Source organism: Dermacentor albipictus, chromosome 5 (genome assembly GCF_038994185.2).
Source record: "Dermacentor albipictus isolate Rhodes 1998 colony chromosome 5, USDA_Dalb.pri_finalv2, whole genome shotgun sequence".
NCBI lineage: Eukaryota > Metazoa > Arthropoda > Arachnida > Ixodida > Ixodidae > Dermacentor > Dermacentor albipictus.
In genome coordinates, this window is record NC_091825.1 from 154,281,264 (window position 1) to 154,301,637 (window position 20,374).

At 48.5% G+C, this 20,374-nt stretch overlaps 2 protein-coding genes and 1 long non-coding RNA gene across 3 annotated transcripts in view; 1 reads left to right on the forward strand and 2 right to left on the reverse strand.

Annotated features, from left to right (window-relative positions):
• Nucleotides 1-2,623, forward strand: part of Ocrl (Oculocerebrorenal syndrome of Lowe) — a 75,539-nt gene extending 72,916 nt beyond the window's left edge. The window contains 1 exon segment of the mRNA XM_070539210.1: nucleotides 2,456-2,623. Within this exon segment, the coding sequence (XP_070395311.1) occupies nucleotides 2,456-2,604 (149 nt within the window). The 3' untranslated portion in view covers nucleotides 2,605-2,623.
• Noc3 (Nucleolar complex protein 3) lies at nucleotides 2,601-7,366 on the reverse strand. Its single transcript, XM_065432299.2, has 2 exons — nucleotides 6,188-7,366; nucleotides 2,601-3,673 (listed from the first exon to the last, which is right to left on the reverse strand). The coding sequence occupies exons 1-2, from the start codon at nucleotides 7,160-7,162 to the stop codon at nucleotides 2,621-2,623; spliced, it is 2,028 nt and encodes a 675-aa protein (XP_065288371.2). The 5' UTR covers nucleotides 7,163-7,366; the 3' UTR covers nucleotides 2,601-2,620.
• An 8,673-nt stretch (nucleotides 7,367-16,039) lies between these two features.
• Nucleotides 16,040-20,374, reverse strand: LOC135902320 (uncharacterized). The gene is made up of 6 exons (XR_010564485.2): nucleotides 19,838-20,374; nucleotides 18,153-18,248; nucleotides 17,603-17,736; nucleotides 17,365-17,542; nucleotides 17,111-17,283; nucleotides 16,040-17,027 (listed from the first exon to the last, which is right to left on the reverse strand). It is a non-coding gene; the product is annotated as an uncharacterized lncRNA (long non-coding RNA).

Below are 20,374 nucleotides of genomic sequence, written 5' to 3' on the forward strand. Positions count from 1 at the left end.
GAAACGACCACCTATTTAACCCATGCACAGTGGTGCCGCATCATCCAAGTTTTTAACCATTCAAAAAAGCCGTCTCCTTATCTAACAAGTCGACCAAAGGGGCGCTAACACCCGTATCACTATTCTGACAGATAGCCTGAGCCTCAATAACCTCTCGGACATCTTTGTGCTTCGCAAGAACACGGCAGGACCCATACGCCAGTGCACAGCCGCGTTCCTGACAGTGAGTTGACAGATGACTGTATTGCGTATTTCTTACGTTTAGATTATGTTCTCGTAAGCGGTCATTAAGACACCTTCCTGTCTGTCCTATGTATTTTTTCCCACAGGACAACGGAAGCTCGTAAACAACAGCTTCTACGAAACCCACTGGTGCTTTACGATGATTTGTAAATCAATGGACGGAATGCAGAGGGAAGGTAGCGGTAGTGCCCTATCTGCATAGAATGGCACATAGGCTTAAGAATATGGCTAGCTGTGTGAACACAAAAGTGGTCTTTTCAGCACCAGAAAAACTTGCGAAAATATGTCGGTTAACCGACCCATACCGTAACCCAGCTGTCGGATGCTCTACGAATCATCATAAAGCACCAGTGGGTTGCATAGAAGCTGTCGTTTACGAGCTTCCACTGTCCTTTGAGAAAAAATACATCAGACAGACAGGAAAGTGTCTTAATGACTGGTTACGAGAACATAGACTAAACGTGAGAAATAAGCAATACGGTCATCTGTCAACTCACTGTCAGGAATGCGGCTGTGAATCGGCGTATGGGTCCTGCTGTGCTCTTGAGAAGCACAAAGATAAAGATGTGCAAGAGATTATTGAGGCTCAGGCTATCTGCCGGAATAGTGATATGTGTGTTGATGCACCCTCAGTCGACTTGTTAGATAAGGAGGCGGCTTTTTTGAATGATTAAAAATTTGTATGATGTGGCGCCACTGTGCATGGGTTAAATAGGTGGTCGTTTCCTGAAAATAAAATTGTTGAAGTTAGCGCATTATGGCGTCGTCTCCCTTCTGTCCTTGTTCGTTGGCGCTAAATATGCTTTCAATATCATTTCCACTTCAGCTTGATAGGCAGCTTGTGCCAGGAGCTCTTGTCATGACAAATGCCTTCAGCGTCTCACTCTTCTTTATTAATGTTGTTACGGTACGATTACGTGTCACAACTGAAGGCCCCAAAATTGAGGTTTTCTGATACATTCAAATCGTTTTTTTTATTTTAGCTGGGGAGTGTTCTTTGAACTTTATTTGATTAATTATAGAATACGGAACCCATAGTTATAGCGAAAGCATTGTTATGTCAGATGTCACTTTGGTATAACGAGATCTAAGTGTATATAAGAAAGTAATATACGTAATATATGTCACATACCATCTCCTACTTTTTCCAACTGTAAAAGCACGGTTTGAGAAACATACACAGCTGGGCTGCCATGTACCACATACTTCGTTAAAGTAAGGTATCCCTTTGTCACGTTGGTGCCTTGAAATTTGGAGCACATTTAAATAATGCTATATTTGACGATTCAATTCAGTGCTCATTATAGAGGCTGGCCTTCAACATTCGGTGGTACTGCTACAGGAGGTCATACTTGACGTAAGCACTTTCAACAGTGTAAAAAACAAATTGTGTTGATTCAACACATATTAGAACCTACGTGAAGCAAAGCTTTCGTGAAGTGGTTAATGAAATGCTATAAATTTGCCCATTTAATTCCTGAATCTGCAGCGTAAAGGAAACTGGCACGCATGCATGTGCTCTTGTGCACTCATGCTATGCACTGTGACAACGCTTATATTGCAGTGTAGTTAATTTTATGTTAAATCAACAAAACATGCCGATAGTCGGTGTTAATTGGCATGATAGAAGTACATGTGCAGCTGTGGCCTTTTGGTTAGGAAAGTAGGCCTAGAAAGTTTTGCTTTATTAAAGGAATTGTGCTCTTGATGACGGGTAATGTTTTGCCTATCACCGAGTAATTCTGTAGAAAATAAGGCTAGCAGACTTGACACCAGGCTGGCAGTGCTGTCCTGCATGCAAGCTATATGGCAAAACAGCAGCAGCCACCTCTACCCAGCCAGTAGCCATGACCAGGAAAGTCCGGGAGGGTTTGCAAAGAAACCTTCACCTTAAAAACATTTCCTAACAAAATGTGAGCATATTTATTTTGCGAAATTGGCTGCTGCTTAGTTGTGGAGTGGCAAAAGTGAATTTTCAGGTGAAATAGTGATCTTGACCACTCTTCTTGAGCACCGACAGCCTTTGATTATCGGTGACCATGATCTTCGATGCTGTCGGGAGCAATGAGCATGTGAGCAAATGTTCATGTGATGGAGGCCCTTGTACATTTGTAGCTATGAACCGTTGGGAATCAGGTGGACAGTATTTGTAAGGCTGACAAATGAAGATTTACTTGACCATAACATCTCCTACCTTTTTTTTTTTTTGCAGCAAATGTATTTGGCCCTGTTCTATTGAGGCCCAAAGGCCAGCCCTCAACAGAACTTGGCACATCCTCATGGGACACACGGAGAGACACTGATGAACGCAAGAGTGCAGCATTTATCTACCATTTTCTCATGAATGACTACACAGATTAAACACAAGAATGCACCTTTATTTGTTGTCTTTGTTATGCAGAGCACCTTTAGCAGGCCTTTGTTTACGTTTATTGATCCTGTCCTTAGCAGATCTGCGCTGTACGTTAGCTCGTGGCCGGCAACCTGGGAATGCCACAAGTGGATCAATGCGCTTGCCCGCCACACGGACAGGATCAAGGCTGGCCAGCATCGGTGGAATGCGATTGACTGAGGCAACGGCCTTGGCAATGGCAGCCGTTGAGGGGTCATAATGCTTTCGCAGCATGTGCAGCTCCCAAAGTGGAGCACAGCCAGCATGGTCAGGGTCTCCGAGCAAGGGGCGAAAGATGGTTTGCGAGTCTGCTACCTCAAGCAGACCCTGCAGCCGCGGTTCGCTCCTGAGCAATGTGCCAAGTGATAGGGTTAGGCCAAGTGAGTGAGCATGATTAAGACATACTGTGGCAAACCGTTTGCACAATGCTTTAAGGCGGTACACTGACAGACTTCTGCAGCGGTTCACCACCATCAGTCGCCAGCACAGTAGCAATGTACGAGCACTGGCAGGAGGGCTTTCCAGCAAACACCTGAACAATGCTACATAGAATCGCTGAGGGTCGACAGTGAGGGCTTGACCTTGCCCTGACAGAAGTGCAAATGCCGCCTGCAAGCAGCAGGGAGCATCCCGGGATCCTAGCAAGTTGAGCAGAGTGCCTAGTGCATCTAGAATGTCCTCCAGGAAGTCAAGATTGACCAGGTGCGCATACTGGGAGAGACCTTTGAACACTGGACGAAGTAGGGGCTTTAGCTCTGGCCTCTGAGGCACCTGTTTGAGAACATGGGCATACGTCCATAGCAGCTGCTGCAGTATCTGTCCTTGAAGGCGATCCTTACGGATGTCGCTTTCCTCTGCCTCTGTCTCACGGAGCTGGGCCTCAAGACGCCGCATGCGCTTGTGTTGGCGGTGCTCCTTCCGTGACATTTTTCGCAGCCCCTCGCGCACTTTCTTCAGATCAATGTTGTGACCCTGGTCTGCGGCCTTGGGCTGCCGTAGACGCAGGGACAGGAATGGCTCCAAGACACGGGGGTGCACCTGCAACACAAATCGCATTTCAGAGTGCTGCACAAAATCAAAACAGTGCTGTGTAGCTTCAGAGACACTAAAGATTAGAAAACTTTAGGCCACAATGTTCTCAGTCACAACTTGTGAACAGTTTCAAAGATGTGGGTGTTTTGCATGAGTTTCCAAGTGCAAACATTAGTGGAATAACCATGATGGAGCTCAAAGTGATGACTGATTGGAAAAAGACTGTATAGTACCATTTGCACGAAGAAACTGTTTAACCAAGCTAACTACTCGTCTAATGCTGTCGAGTCTAATGTTATCACTACATCTGCTTGAAATGAGTTTGGAATATTAGTAGGTAAGGTACGATTTTCTGACTATACCCTTATGCTATTTACAGCACTAGCTGTTGCAGTGGGGGGGAAGTGGGGAGTCTTTTGTCTACTGGTTATCTTGGCAGAAGTTCAGAAGTAACAACAGTATTGAGTGTACTGGAGTGTTTCAGCAGCTTTGCATACATTAGGCGGTTTGTATTTACGTCTTTGTGGCCACTATGTTTGGGTACTAGTACAGCAAGAAAGATGACAGCGCGAAAGGACATGGGGGTCCTGGCACGGATGCCAGAGACATTCTGGCCATATATCTATCACAATGAAGGCAGGTTATCCACAGCAGTAAATAAAGTGCACTGATGGAATCACGCACACCATGTTCAGGTACTATTGCTTTGTTTGTGGCTACCGTTTAAAATGAATCAGCGTGATGCCATCTGCAAGCCAGTTCTCACTCTTTTAGTGACTGTCTGCAATGCTCCTGCCTCCAAGCACAATGACTAAAATGACATTCTATATGAAGCTTGAGGCACATCATGTATGCTACACAAGTTGTTACAGGGTAATATGAGCTGTATTTATGCTCTCATCAAGACAAATTTTAATCACAAGGCCAATTCAGTACTGTAGAGAGCCAGCTATAGTGCTAGGTTTCAGCAACAGACAAGTGTGCCCGACACCCATTACATTTTCTCACCGAAGTTTTTTGATTTGGTTATAAACTGTTAGACATCTGTCAGCGCAGCGCTTGCTCTGACTTCCCAATTGCCTGTGGAAACGAGAAAAGCATTCCTAAATAAAAGTAGCGAATAACCATTCAAGCTTTCTTTTTAGCATGCAGTTAAGCACACATGCATCGATTCCATTTAGTGCCACTAGACTGCTCATTAAGCGCCATGCTTAAAGCTAGTTTAAAGACTGTATGGTTCACTCTTAGAGGGCACATGTGAGTGCGTGGCCTGCGGTCTGCAGAACGCTAACTGCTGGTGAGATTTGCAAATGTGGAGCATGCGCATAGAGTTGTAAGGGTGGTGTGTGCCCCGTATCGTCTGTTACTTCTCCGCCCCAGCGCATGGCGCGCAATAGCGAGCGCTGGCCCTTATGGCTTTTTTTTTTTTCTTGCAGTGTGAAGCAACTGATACCAACCCTGCCTCCCACTTGTTGAATAGGTGGGCATTTTATGGTTGGAAGGCCAAGCTTGGTATGCTCGCTGCATCGGGCTTCAATTCCGTTCTCTGTTATGAAAAGTAGCCAGTTGCTGCAAGCAGTATGTGAGAAACGTGACTAGGTTATCAGTGAGCACTGACACAAGGTTGTGTAAGTGACATGCTTTGTTATCACATTTGCAGAATTCCACAGTTAGGGTTTGCTTCACAACCATTATTTGCATAAATTTCCTCAGCTGAGATGGTCTGGTCCTATTTTCACTGCACAGGTTTGCATTATTTCTTCTTGCGTTTTACAGAGCATGGACGTGCGCCAACAGACCAGCTTTGCATCCTTCTAAAGTTGTGTGGCTAATTCTGGCCCCATATACCCTGTGTGACAAAAATATAATGAATAAATTTTCTCCCTCTAAAGTTTACTTTCATGTGTTGTTCTACGCACCCCTTATTTCCTTGTGCGCACATGTTGGTGCAACAGAATAATTTTCATAAAACCGCATATCCAATTCATATCGCAAATATCCGAACTATGGAGCTTCTGTAGACGTTGCTTCAATGAGCAAGAACCTAGTCGAGTTAAAACTTGCAAGAGGCTGCAGCAACAAATATTTTTTTTTTTCTGCTTGCTTGTTACTCGACGAGCAGCAGGCAGAGTGGCAGCTAGATAAATCGCACGGCAGAAAAAACGAATGCGCTTTCCAACGCTTGCCGAGTGCACGGGTGGAGAAGTAGAAGGCGAAGCGGGGCCCTGCGTCGCCCTTGCTTATGCGCCGCGCAGGCCACCGGTCACGCGCTCGCTTGTTCCCTGTAAAGAGTGGACCGTACTGTGCTTCCTTCCCGAAGAGTAGGCAGGCGTTGTGCCCCTTCTGGTGGCAGTTGACAGCCTACTCCTCGCTTTCCCTTTGTTCTCTTTGAAGTGTATATATGTAGTCACACCAAATAACAAATACTATACATGGTAAACCCACGAAACACAGGCGACGTTTCACGTTTAGCATCCACTCCATGCCAAAGTGGTGCCAGCAGCAGCTCGCGACACTTGCCTGAAGACCTCTAGCCTTCAGGAGGGCCCTGGTACGTTTGACAGCATCCAGCGTGCTCTCTCCCAGCCGGTCCTGGCGGTACAACAGGCGGAGTGCCTGAGACGCTGTCAACGACATCTTGTCGTCGGCACTACCCAGGCAATGGACGGCCAGTTCAATCAGCTGTCCGCGCAGGTTGAAGTGGGGGTGCGCCACAAGCATACCGCATACACAGCGAGCAGCAACCTGGGCCAGCGTTGTTGACAGACGCAGACGCATAGCGCTTTGGGGAGACTTGAGCCTCTTCATATGTCGCGCCAATATTTTCCGCAAGCAACCTACATACTGCCCGTAGTACCGCAGCAACGCCTCCTCGTAACTAACCAAGGCTCGCGTCTCTTTCTTTAGCTTTTGCTTAGGCCCGGTACTATGCGCAGTTGGCGCCGTGATGGCGTAGCCCGGCACGACGTCTTTGAATACTTCGAGCAGCGTAAGCGCCGCCAGCCTCTGCACAATGTGCGAAATGCCCGGCGCTCCGTCGCGAACGAAGGCGACGAGCTCCTTGAAATGACCTACTTTATCCTGAGGATCTTCTACAATGGCACTCGCAAGAGAGCCAATCTTCTGCTTGACTTGCTGAAGCTGCCGATACTTCTCGGACAGCGACTTGACTGCTGTACTAAGAGTTTCCTGCTCGGGGGACTCTTCTGCGACTGGCGGCGTCTCCGGCTGATCTTCCACGTCGTCCTCCGAAGCAGACACCCCGTGGGCTTCGTCAGATTCCAAAGGCCAGTCGTCCTTTCTGGCGAGCACCTGGGTCTTCTGCACAACACCGTGCTTCGTTTTAACAGGAAGGAGCACACGCACGCTCGGGGTGTCGTTAGCCATGCTTCGACGGGGGACCTTCTCAAAAGCCTGCTCATCGCTGTCATCCGCAGTGCGCCGACGCTTGGCTAGCCGACCTTTACGCCACTGCTTTCTGCGCTGTGCATCCATAGTAAAATGATGTTCGGCGTTTTAAAGAAAGAATCACATCACAGAACGCATGTCGTGTTTAGTCATACGCATTTCCACGTGCACAGATGCGTTCCCGGTAAAAGCGCGCTTTGGTAAAGTTGCCGGGAAAGGAAAGTGTAATGATGATGGCTATGCAGCCGCTGCCCTTTGAAATGGGCAATCGCGTGAGTGGGTCCAACGTTTAATGAAACGGGTAAAAAAACACAAAAAAAGAGATATGATAGAAAAATTATCCACACTTTCGCACTATCACATCTTATGAATCTGACTCCGCCTGAACTGGCCTGAACGACTTCAACAACGCGAATCTCAAAGGTCATGCTTTCTTGTGATCCTGTGACTGCGTGGACCCACCACCGATCCTCGCATCTCGTGGCGCTGCTTATAGTGCCCAGAATGCTAGTGTGCCGTCCGCGGCCTCTCGGGTGGCACCAAATGCAATGAATGCCGGCGGCTGCCACTAGGGGCGCTGCAGTGCAGGTGGGTGCCGCGGCACCATTTGGTCTTCGTAGCCCGCCGTGTTTCCACAGCATCGGCAAGCGGGCTGCTGCGCTTTTTGTTTTTATTAAGCTGTAGCAGCAGCACAGTTCAAATGTGGGCAGCTGATTTATAAATCAGGGTTTGTTTCGATTACAACAGGCTTCTCTAGCGCTTGTCGCTTGCGTGAAAAGCGTGTACTAGCACAGCTGGGCTTCGAGCGGGGAACCTGATCTGTTTCTATGCTGGCGAAGAGAAAACGTAATTTCTAAGGCAAATGCCTTGATCTCCATGTTCCAAGGCCGTGTTGCGAGGTACAGAACATATCACACGATCCAAGGAAGGCCAGAAACGAACCAAAGCATGTCCAGCCGTGTATAGGATATGCTAAATGATTAGCAAATTTAATTATTCATTATAGTGATTGGATTAAGGGGATAAGGCTGAATTAGAAGGATTAAGGTGTATTAATTAAGGATTAGAGTGAATTAGAGTAGGCTTTACAAGGCTTTCGCCTTCGTACGTTTATATCTTCGGCGATATAGGGACACTTGTTTTTTTATTCTAGCGATGATGGCAGCGTAATTTTTTAAGGGTACGTTTCAGGTTACATTTTTCATTCTAATAAAGTAAAGGAATTCTAAGGTTACGTTACTGTTCTATTGATGTTATATTAATGCATAACCATTCAAAACCGCTGTAACCGATCATCTTTTGAAATGACTTGAATTTCTGTGTTCTTTCTTTTTATTTTATTTGCTGCTATTTCTGCCTACTATCTTATTGCTGTCCTCATAGGTTTGAATGTTTTTGATGGTTTGTAAACCATGTACCCATCTCCTTATAATTCCCATTGGGCCCCGAGGATAGGATATTAAGCAAAAAAAAAAATGCCTGTAAAATGGACTGCATGCACGTGTTCCGTGTACTATACATTTTTTTTTTATACCTGGTAAATACGTGCAGATTTCTTTTTATGTCTGATATACGTGAACAAAAATAGGAAATAGATATTTTACGCGTAACAAAGATTTTATTCATGCGTAACAACAGTCAATCGCAGGCATATAGCGCAGTGAGGCAGTTTCAGGAGCTTCTGCCATTTCCTTTGCGCTTCCCTCTCTTTGTTGATGCCTTTTACAAAAAAAAAAGAAACCTCAAGAAGACAAAGAACTTTGCAACTGCTGTCAAAAGCTGGTTTTTCATGCTCTGGGCACCCTGGTTGAGGAAAGGCCAGCTGTCTGCAGCTGACCTGAAAAATCAGCTATACTCGCTACATGTAACTTGTTTTTGCTGAAGAGCACAGTAAAATCATCTTCCCCGGCCTTCACAGCGGTTGACGTCTGGCTAATTAAGATAGACAAGCAAGGCTTCCATTGTCAAAATGGGAAGTGCAATAATGAAGCAGCGTCTGTACTAGCTTCAGCTTTACTTACGCAAAGGAAGCCTGCACAATGTGGTCAAGAATTTTGGGCAGTAATCTATCGTGCAACATAACCTGCAGTATAGTAGATCAAAGCACTACTGCTCGTTTTTTCTTCTTTTTTTTTCCTTGGTACTCAGGAAAAGTAAGCTGAATGCTTAGCAAACTCAGGAAATATCGTGGGTATAGCTTAGGGTTTCAGGCGTGGTCACGATGGAAAAATACTTCCACCGTGGGCGTGTTTTATCGCGGGGTATCTCGTGGACAACGTCATTCACGGTGATAAAGAACGTGCGCTCGACTAAGCTGTTTTCGAACTGTTTTTCACAAACCGCAGCAGTTGGTGCCGGCCTTCTGTCCGTTCTCCTGATCATTCTTGCCCATTCTGCTGCTGCTTCGTATCAGATGGTAGCGTGAACAAGGATACACGCCCTTTGTTCGAGCGGTAACCGCTTCCACACAACGGCACAAAGCAGCTAGGTCCTCTCCTTGCACTGTCTCAGCTTCGGCATTTTTTCACCGCCGCCGCATAGTTCTCGCAATGACAGGCACACGAACATAACAGCCACGCACTCACTGTTTGACAACACCAAGCACAAACACGCAACGCTGTAATAACACTGAAAACGCAAACACAGAAACCGACGCAACAACTGCGAAACTGATATGCGAAGCAGACGACACGCGCAGTCTGCACCCACCCGTGTGGCAGCGACCTCTGCCGGCCATCGTGGGCATTCATTGCAGGCGGCGCCACGCTCATCCATTGAAAAGAGCTGGTGCACGGCACACTAGCCAGTATATTCTAGGCACTGTAGCGCTGCTGTCGGATAACCAAAGCAAAGTGCCTCCTTTACTAGATGCCCGCCGCATTGCTCGCTTTTCCATTCTACTAGCGGCGATTCCCTTAGTTCAGCATAAATTCCGTGAGGCGGCGCTCGTTGCCTTTCAACTTTCGGCGGATATGGCAGCGGGCGTCTGTTAGCTAGCGTTATCGCAGGCCTCCGAGGTGGTGACATATGCCATTGTAATCTCAGAGGCCGCAGCAGGTGACTTAAGTTGCAGGCGTTCGCCATGAGAGGCCCTCGTTGCCTTTTCGCGGAGAAGAAAAAAGGGAGAGGGCCCGGAACCGAGATTACCGGACAACGTGGCCGGCATCTGGTAAAGATTGACCAAAGAAACCGGCCGTCGACTCTAGTACGGCTTCTCGCCGCCATGCGCCGCCGCCGGAGTAGGGTCATCGTCGCTCATGAAAACGCAGAGCGCGACTGTATTCAAAGCTGTTAAATGGTTGAGCTTTCGACTTTATTCGCATTGTTTCAAGTACAATCAAGACTTTTGTAAACTCGAACCCTGAAGCCCTTGTCGCTCTGGGCAATGCCTCATGCCAGCCGCGTTGTCCGTAAACTCGGTTCCTGGCCCTCTCCCTTTACTCTCCTCCGCGAAAAGGCAACGAGCGCCGCTTGTGGCGGACGTCTGCGTCACGTGCTGCGGCCTCGGAGATTACTATGGCGTCTGTTGCCATCTCGGAGGTCCGCATCCGCCGGAAGTTGAAAAGGCAGCGAGCGCCGCCTCACGAAATTTATGCTGAACTAACTTCAACTAAGCGTGGCCTTTGCGATCGGCTCCGGCGGCGCGTCGTTGCTGCGAATCGCGGAGGCCACGAACTAAGGGAACCGCCGCCGCAATGGGAAAGCGAGCAACGCGGCTGGCATCTAGTAAAGGAGGCATTGCTCTGGGCAACGCGCGTCGTCTGCTGCGCCGATGCGATCCAATGCGTGGAAAAATGTTCTGTCACCGTTATGTTCGCTTATATGAAAGTCGATATTTGAAAGCAGTGCTTGCCACCATATAATGGGAAAGCTTGGGCGCTGAAAGAGCCCCGGTGCGTCCTAACGTCTACTCATGTAGCAGACTGAACGCAAGCCGGGAGTTCATGCGCTAAATGGCACGTAATGTCGTGAGACTGCTCTGCAGGAAAACGTGATGCCGCGTTCCCTTCTTAAAGTTTTTGAGAATTACATTTGTTGCCACCGCAAGGAAGCCACAGCTGGCGTCAGAAAATGAGGAGCTGTGCCGTGTCATTTAGGAACTCAAAGCAGTTGAATCGTGACGGTGTAAAAACAAACAAAAACAGCGCGTTATGCCGCCCGCTTTCTGCAACACATGAAGCACTGCAGAACCTGCAAGCAGACATTACTCCGCAAATAGAGAGGTTCATGTTTTCAATATTAATGAGTTGCGAGTCATGGCTTACATTGATTTTACCATTTCAATGGTAGAAATAAAAGCATTTATTGCGGAGGGAAACTATCAGATGTCATGGAAGCGTATGCCACTCTCATAGTTTCGCGTACTTTCGCGAAAGGGCTTTCTTACAAAATGTTTAACTGCGTCGTGCCTATCAGTAACATTGAAGGCGTAGTTGCAGAGAAGCGGCCTCAGGAAACAAACCGATATGAGGTTCATGAGCTTAAGCCTGTGCTCGTTGCTGTCATTGCCCTTACACTTTAGCATCTTTGAAGCACAAAGAAAAGTGGGAGGGCGTACTCCACTAAGGTAGTCAGTGGCTTCTGCAAGGTCTGGTGCTCCTGCAGGGCACGGTCAGCAAAATCTCTTAAACAGTCCAGGACAAAGAGAAGTTGGTCCGACGGGTAGAGCAGCCCACCTCGATCTTGGCTCCGAGTGAGCTGAAAGAGCGGCTGATTGCTCACCGACTTCGCACACAAAGTAACAGTTCTCGCAGTCAATATGCTCGCCTACAACCCTTGCAATGTAGCCTCCCACATAGGCGGTAGCCGAAATCTGTAGCGGTGACAGCTGCTGTGGCAAAATCGTGGTATTAAGTCTCTGCAATGCCAATCTTGCTCTCGAGAGCTGGGGCACTGTTTGCACAGTCGACGTCAGGGGAGGCATTGGAGCTGAAGCAGAACCTGGTTGTGCAGAGAAAGTCTATCATACAGCCAGTGGCGTAGCCAGAAATTTCGTTCGAGGGGGGGGGGGGGGGGCGCTGACGTTGCAGGTCGGCCTCCTCCTTATAGAATTTGTCGAGGGATTAAATATGTGAGTAATAACTGCATTGCCATTGCCAAAGATGCTGCAAAGGAATTCTTGAACGCTGTGCGCTGTCAAAACAAGTTAAATATGTATTTTTTTCATAAAAAAAATATACTCGTATGTCTAAAAAATTGTGTCCGAAATAACTGATATCAATGCTTCCATATTTTATGTCTATTTAATAAGTAAAGATAATATCACACGAACTTTAGAACTATATCAGTTCGAAACCAGCAAAGCAGTGCATGCCGCCGATATGAAAAATGTAAAGGCTATGAAATGAACAAGTTGAGGATAAATATTCTAATGAAACTTTGTCCTTCAATAACTTTTACATTCTTGTAGATATAGCACGGCCAGGAAAAAATCTCAATGACGCTGTCTTTTGTTCCAATGTATTGTGCAGAAGCAGCTAGCTATCACCGGTCGTGTATTGTGAGTAATTGAACCGCAATTAAGAGAGCACAGCAGGAGTTCTGCAAGATATACAAGGGCGAGTCAAATGAAAGCGAGCCAATGCGAATATATGACAAACGGCCAGTGCTACATTAAAAAGTAGTCTTCATGAGCATTTAGAAATTTGTCCCACTGACTAACGAGTCGCGTGATTCCCGTGTCATAAAACTCCGTGAGTTGCTGCTTCAAATATTCTGTAACTGACTCTTTCACGTCATCGTCCGACACGAATCTGGTTCTCTCGAGGTGTTTTTTTCAAATGCCCCCAAAAAGTGAAAGTCCAAAGGCGACAGGTCTGGGCTGTATGGCGGATGTTGCAGGGTTTCACTCTTGAGCTTTGGCCGTTTATGTTGACCACATCAGCGACGTGGGGACGGGCGTTGTCGTGGAGCAAGATGACCCCATCCCTGAATTTTCCACGTCGTTTGTTCTTGATTGCGACACGCAGCCCATCCGGCGTTTCAAGATATCGGAAACGATTGATAGTCTCTCCAGGTTTAGCCAATTCGATCAGTAATGGCTCCGGACGATCGAAAAAAAAAAAGTCAACACCTTTCCGGTGGGAAGCCTTATCCTCGCGCCCGAGCGAGTCCTGCAGCGACGACGAAACCCCACGAAAGCTAGCAGCGACATGTTCTGACGAATCATTGCCCCCTCCAGTGACGTCCGTCTACGAAAACGCCGTGATGGAGGCGGCTGACTCCGTAGAAATAGAAATAGAAATGGAAACTTTGTTGGAATTGAAAATATTTGAAGGAGGGATGGTCGGAGCCTCTCAGTCCAGGGGCCCACTGGCCTCTGCCGCCTGCCTGACCTGACTAATTAAGGACTTTTGTCCTGCCAGGTCGGAGCGGGCGAGCTGTGCCTCCCACTGCTCCATTGTGTTGCTGGTATTTCGCCCATGAGGGTGCTTAGTAAACTCCCAGGTTATATGTATTAGGCTAGGTATGCCACGGCACCAAGGACAGTTGGCCCTATAACGAGTGGGATACATGGCGTTTAGCAATTTAAATGGGGGAATACCCCGGTCTGTATTTTACGCCAATCGGCGGCCTCTTCCCCGCTAAGTTGTGGGTGAGGCGGCGGGTATTTTCTGCTGACTCCGCGCTGATGAGCAAGGATGTCTTTGGCATTTAAATTTGTGGAATATTGTGAGGGATAGAGCGGGTTGTTGGGTTTAGAAGAGGACGCCGTCGCTCGTTTAGTGAACGCTCGAGCTAACGCGTTAGCCTTTTCGTTCCCCTGTACCCCCGCATGGCCCGGGCACCAGAGTAGGCGATGATGGTGGTTGAAGGATTTGGGGATTATCGCGAGGCTAGCCGCAGTCACGTGCCCCTTGAGAAACATGCGACATGTCTCCTGGGAGTCCGTGACCACGACCGAGTCCCTTTGCGAACGCTCCGCGTGAGCGAGTGCGATCGCCACTGCTAATATTTCAGCCGAGGTGGGGGATCCCGCCGTGGCCGACGCGGTAATTTGCTGTTGGCTGATCGCGTTCACGTCTGCCAGGGTCTGCCTCCTTTGGTAGCGCTGCCCGGTCGCTTCTGCATACACAGCTGCGTCCGTGTAGTACGTGTCGTACCTATATGGTTATTAGAGTACGCTGATTGAATGTGTTGTGCGCGTGCTTTGCGTCTTTCTTTGTTGTACTGGGGATGCATATTTTTTGGAACTGGGGCTACTGTAATTTTGGATCTCATCGAAGGAGGGAGAGGTACGGCCTGCTCTGTGAGATAAATGGGGTATGCTGGGATATTGAGTCTAGCCAATATTGCCCTACCAGTTTTTGTGAAGCTGAGGCGCTCCCTCTGTCGCATCAGGGTGGCCTGCCTCAGTTTGTCGAAAGTATTGTGCACTCCCAAAGCTAACATGCGCTCCGTTGAAGTACACTTAGGCAGGCCCAGAGCAGCTTTGAAAGCGGTTCGGATTATTGTGTTAGCCTGCTTCTCCTCCTCCCTGTTCAGGATTTGGTACGGTAAGCCATACGCGATTCGACGATTCGGAGGAGTAGATTTTAATGGAGAGAAAGGAGGAGAGGTCGGCCTGGAGAGCGTGTCTCTGGCCTGCTACTCCTCACTGGGGAATGGGGAAGTGGGAAATACAGGGAAAGGTAGGTGGCGGATGATTATGATATGGTACAATGGGATACTATATACACGTTGTCCAATATGCGGATGCGAACTGGAGACGCAATACACTAAGAGTAATCTTGTCCATACAAAAAGTAATCTTGCCACAAAAAGTTTTTGCGCAAACACATTTCGCACTGTCTACACATCTCACATCTTCTAGAGGCGATCGTCTAAACCAGTCTCACTTAAAAAGTTCAAAAGTGCTTTTATGGCACGTTGGGCACAGTCAACACTCCTCCACACGCCCAAAAGCTTTTCTTCTGAAAAGGGGCGGGAGTCCAAGCTGTCAACTGTAGATTTGAGTTTTCTTCGTTCGGCCGCATATTGAGGGCATACGCAAAGTACGTGAGCTATTGTCTCGAGAGTGTGACAGACGCTACATTCAGGGTCTCGTGTTTGTCCAATCTTGTGAAGGTATCGGTTGGTGTATGCCACACCCAGCCGTAATCGATGAATGAGCGCTTCCTGGCTTCTCCGCAACCGAAGTGGATGCCGGAATTGTAATCCAGCGTCAAGTCTATGGAGGCGCTCTTGTCGATTTTCGGGGTTGTGCCAATGTTGCGCCGTAGAAGTTTTAAGGGAGGTATGGAGCAAGGCGTTAATGTCATACCGGGAAAAATGAATTTTTATAATAGTTCCGTCAGTGTGCGCCTGTTTTGCTTCTGCGTCAGCCTGTTCGTTTCCAGCTATTCCACAATGGGCAGGAATCCACTGCAGCACGATGGTATGCCCGGAATGAGACGCCTCAGCAAGCAGATACATGATGCCATAAACCAGGGGACTATATGCGGTTCTGTCACTCATATAATTGCTGATGAGTTGCAGTGCTGGTTTTGAGTCGCAGAACACTGTCCACTTCTCGAGACTTTGTTGCAGTATGCAGCGAACTGCTTCTCGAACTCCGGTCAACTCAGCTGCTGTAGACGACGTCCTGTGTCCTATCTTGAACCGTTGTGCGATCCCCATTCCTGGCACAGTGTAGGCCGCCGCGGAAGAGGTCTGTGTCACAGAACCATCTGTAAAAATATGTTCGTAATATCCATACATGTAAGCAATGTATGATAGCGCGAAATGCTTGAGGCCAGCAAGCGGCATCTTCGACTTCTTCGTTATTCCAGGGATTGAGAGCCTCACCGTTGGCTTTGCCATCGTCCAGAATGGAACTTCGGGTATGCCATACGGTTCGAAGTCCGACGGCAATAAGTCTTGCTGCGACAACACGGCTTCTGCGTAGGCGGACACAGGCCGTACGCTTGTGACGTTCGTGAGTGGATGCTTCCTGTGTCTGGTCAGTACCCTTAGATGCACTCGCAATGGCTCATGTTGCAGATAAATTCAGCACCAGATAAAGGATAAGCTCACATAATTGTGATCCTCACAATCGAACGTAGATGCTTTATTGCCTTTAATTCCCACCATGCGCTTTTTGTAATGGTACGCTGATGTATCGCATTAGCCATCATGAATTGATCAAATGAGAAAAAAGTGGATAAGGAAAAAGTAGCAACTGACCCCGTCGAGTAGAAAACAATATGACAAGGCCATGGACAAATCAACGAGTGGACGACTGGACATCAAGTAAGGGGAATGCCCAATGCCAAAGTTGGATGGGTTTCCGACAAGACTGGCCACCATCACTACGAAATCATCCATGACCTTTCTGAAGAAATTCACGGATTGAACGAAACAAGCCATCAAAAGTTGCATGGAAGTGAGGACACACACGAGCTAAAATTATGACAACCACCAGCTAAAATAAGCGAAGTAGCACGCGCGTACAATAGACAACATACATGCATCAACACACTCACATGCTCATACGAACACATGCGCGCGCTACTTCGCAACGCGAACCAGCATCAGCGTACCATTACAGAGCACAGAATGTGAACGTGCACGAGCAAGAATCCCGCAGACAAACCGACTGCTAGACCCTGAGCAGTGTACCACAGATGAGCCAGCGCGATATCTGCAATTGTTTGATCCGCACGTGCTCTCAATATGCGTCTTCAATGAGCGGCCATGATGCAGGTATAGTATACAGGGCGGGAAGCTGTCTTGCAAGGATGTCGAGGTCGGTGTTCACATCATCACTCCGTAGTTGTGCACCATCCTCGAGGCAGCACGGAGCACGCAAGGAGGTATTATTCCTGCAGCTCAACATCGTTGGGTGTAGCAGGGTGTTAAACAGTCGCAAGAGCAAGGCCTGCCGTAGTGCGGCCAGCACTAGGCGTCATCGCCTACTAGGCAGGGGAGACAGATCTTGACTGGCAGCGGATGTCAAGACGAGGGTTGCAGACTGAAACGACAAAAGAAAGCGTGTTGTTAATTAGTAGTCGGCACACTGCCAGAATACGGGTTGGAAAATCTAGATTTACTTACTCGCAGTCGACGTACTGCAGGGCGGGTAGTGCAGGTTTCTCAATTCGGCAGGAAGCCACTGGCCTGGCTGTGAGGCTGGAGCTGAGTGCACAGGCGGCGAATCGCGGAACGACATGCGCTGAACGTCATCCGTCTGGGACACGGCAGGGCAGAGGAAACTCCGTTGTGGGAAACTGAAACGACAAGGAGGCGTCGTGTTAGGCACCCGTCAGTACAATGCCACAATATGGGTCGGAAAAACTAGATTTACTTACTCGCAGTCGACGTACTGCAGGGCGGGTAGCGCAGGTTTCTGCAGCAGGAAGCCAGTGGCTGTGAGGCTGGAGCCGAGTGCACAGCTGGTGAGCCGCGGAACGACATACGCTGAACGTCATCCGTCTGGGACACGGCAGTGCAGAAGGGACGTTGCTGGAGTGCGCCAGACGCGAAGGCCTGGGTTGTGTACCCGGAACTAAAAAGGGGCAACTTTTCAAGGAAGGAGTAGGTACTCACCATTACAGGCGTCGTCGCGCGAGCCGTGGTCTTCAAAAATGGTCCGTGTGTCGTGGCACAAATAGGAAAAAGCTACTTTAGCCGCAACGCGCCGCGCTGCGGACCGAAGGCAACGTCCGTTCTTCAGTGCCGCTCTGGAAGAAAAGCGCCACTGGATTAACCTGACACTAATTCCGGATGCCATTTACTTCCGCGATTCCACATTTCGCACCCGTTCGCGCACGTGGACGCGAAATGGTGGCCGGGAAGCAATAGCACTCGGAACGGGCCGACGTCCGTGTCGCAAACGAGAGAGGACCCCTGCCAGCTGTGGCCTGCGCAGCGTCAGCTACCTGCCTAGTGTTAGCTAAGCCTGAAGCTACAATCTCCCCACCCCGTCCTCTCCGCTTCCGTCACGGCGACGACCCGATGTGGCTGCGGCCGTCCAAGGAAGCTCGTGCCTATAATGAAGCACTACCGTTAACTGCACATATTTTGCCAATGTTGTCAATCAGTTTTTGATGGAGAAGTTAATAGCCGCGCCGCCCTCGCAAGCTATACACACTCCCACCTCGTGAGTTAGCTGCCGAAGCTACGTAGCGACGAGAGTTGCTGCGTTGTCCTTCAAAGTAGTGCCATGGTCACTTCGTTGCACGGGCTTCACCTACTGTTGGGGCAATAAAAAAGTCATGGTAAGCAAGCGCGTTTTGAAATGTACCGTATCGCACGAGAATGCGACCACGAATACAAAGCGCGGAAGCGAGGGCGTGAGACTTGCGGTCCCAGAAAACGTAACGCACACACATTCCAGTGTGTGCGTTCTTTTGGATCCCTCGTTTACTGCTCTACCAAATGCCAAAACTGACTCGTATTGTTATTCGGGAAGTTGTGCAACGTTGCATGGCTGCCAGTCCCGTACAACCGCGCAGAGCGCAGGACGCTGCGGTTCTAGAGGTACTGCGCCCACCGCGGAAGGTTAGAAAAACCCCCTATACCTAAGCACAGCAGAGAGGTGGCTACGTCAAACGGCTCGACTGGTAATTGTAGAACAGTCATTCAAAACACACGGAATTGTTCTCCACTTCCCGCGGCGTTTTCTCTACTTCCTTTTTAAGTAAAGAGATGTTGATCCAAATATTTTCATAAACAACGGTTAAATTTGTTAATATTGGCCGTTTCTTCCTGTTTGGCTGTTGTCTTGGCTCTCTCCCTTAGTAGATCGCTTAATTTCTCAACTCCTTGCGACTCTTGTTTCCAGTTTGCAATTTTGCACGAAAAGTGCTGTACAATTAGGGAAAAACAAGACGAGGTAACGGGTGACAGTGCTCCTATCTAAACATATGTAAAAGGAGAATTCGTTTTCATCGGCAATCACGCCACCAAATTTGAAGAGATTTGTTGCATTTAAAAGAGAAACTTAAAATCTAGTGTCTCTTGGTTTACAATTTTTTATTTAAATGTTGGAAAAAAAAATTCAGAAAACGAAACTACCAAGTTTACAATTTTCTAAATCAGCAAGGAAAAATAATATCACAATTCTGTAAGTTGGATCTGATGTAACAGGTAAAGGGGCAACATACACACATACATTGTGTGCGTGTTACGAATATAACGCCAACTCATGTCGAAAAAAATAATGATAAAAGCGCATGCTCGCAGGGCTTTAGTCATCGTTACCGTGGAATTCCGTCTCAAAACGAAGTAAAAGGACGGGCTCGGACGTCTCACTGCCGACGAAAGTGGCGTCATCCGTTACCCCACTAAAGTTACTGGACAAACAAGCGCCTCAAATATGCCAGCAGCACAACAGCACGCGACAACGCCTTCCGCGGACTGCGCGGCGTTTCACCGCGAGACTTCGAAGACCGCCTTGCGCAAAGCTGTGCGATATATAGTTACATCGTGAGCACATTGATGTGGTGCTAAGGTAGCGTTGTAAATCAGAATACGGCGCAAAATACTCAGTGGCACGGGAGTACAGAGGCGAGCAGCCTTGTCTAAGCGCGCCGCCCGGGCTCTGCTGTGCAAGACAGCGCTCATAGTGCAGCGCCATCTAACGTTAGCCGCTGGGTTCGAGTGCAAGACAGTGAAGGCCTATACGGTGTCCAGTTGCCAGAATTCAGACGATAGAAACCCACAGGTTTTACAATAATTTCTTTCACGCTGAATTCTTGAGCTTTCTTTCTTTGAACAGCTTCGTTATATAACGTTAGCTGCGACACACACCCGCACACGCACACACACACAGTGGCTCACCTTGTAAGGTAGTTGAGACGTGGCGTCGACAGTTGCTTCGTTGTCCCTCGGTTAAATGGCACGGTCAGTTCGCGGGAACGCGCACAAAAGAAAAGACCCGCGGCAGGCGCGACTTGAAACTTATCGGCAGCAACGGCTCGAGACGGCGTTGGCGTCAGACGAGACAGCTCGTGCGTGAGAACGGATGGAATGGTCGCCGCGCGTCGCATACGTATTCCGGGAGCTCCAATGGGCCGTGCGAGAATTCCGGAGCAAAAGAGTCCCGCAACAACACTTGCAGAAGTACAGGCCATGAGTAGAGCAGCCGCGACTTAAAAGCTTCGAAGCACACGTTACATCAGGAGCCAGCGGCGAAACCCATGGCTGTCGGAATCCATGGTTCCGTGGTCGGTGAACTGGTAGACACCGCGCCTAACGTCGCTGCCAGATCATGTATTGCAGGATGCGAGGTACAGCCAGTACAGCCGACACGGGCGGCTGCGGCTGCGGCGTGGAACGTAGAATGACGAGCGGGATTCTCGGCGGTCGCTTCTTAAC

Bases quoted from the DNA above. Each gene is read 5' to 3' on its own strand.
- Noc3 (XM_065432299.2), bottom strand. From the start codon at position 7,162: ATGGATGCACAGCGCAGAAAGCAGTGGCGTAAAGGTCGGCTAGCCAAG. The intron at 3,674-6,187 runs GCAAGTGTCGCG...TTTGTGTTGCAG, and splicing joins TGAAGGCTAGAGGTCTTCAG to GTGCACCCCCGTGTCTTGGA.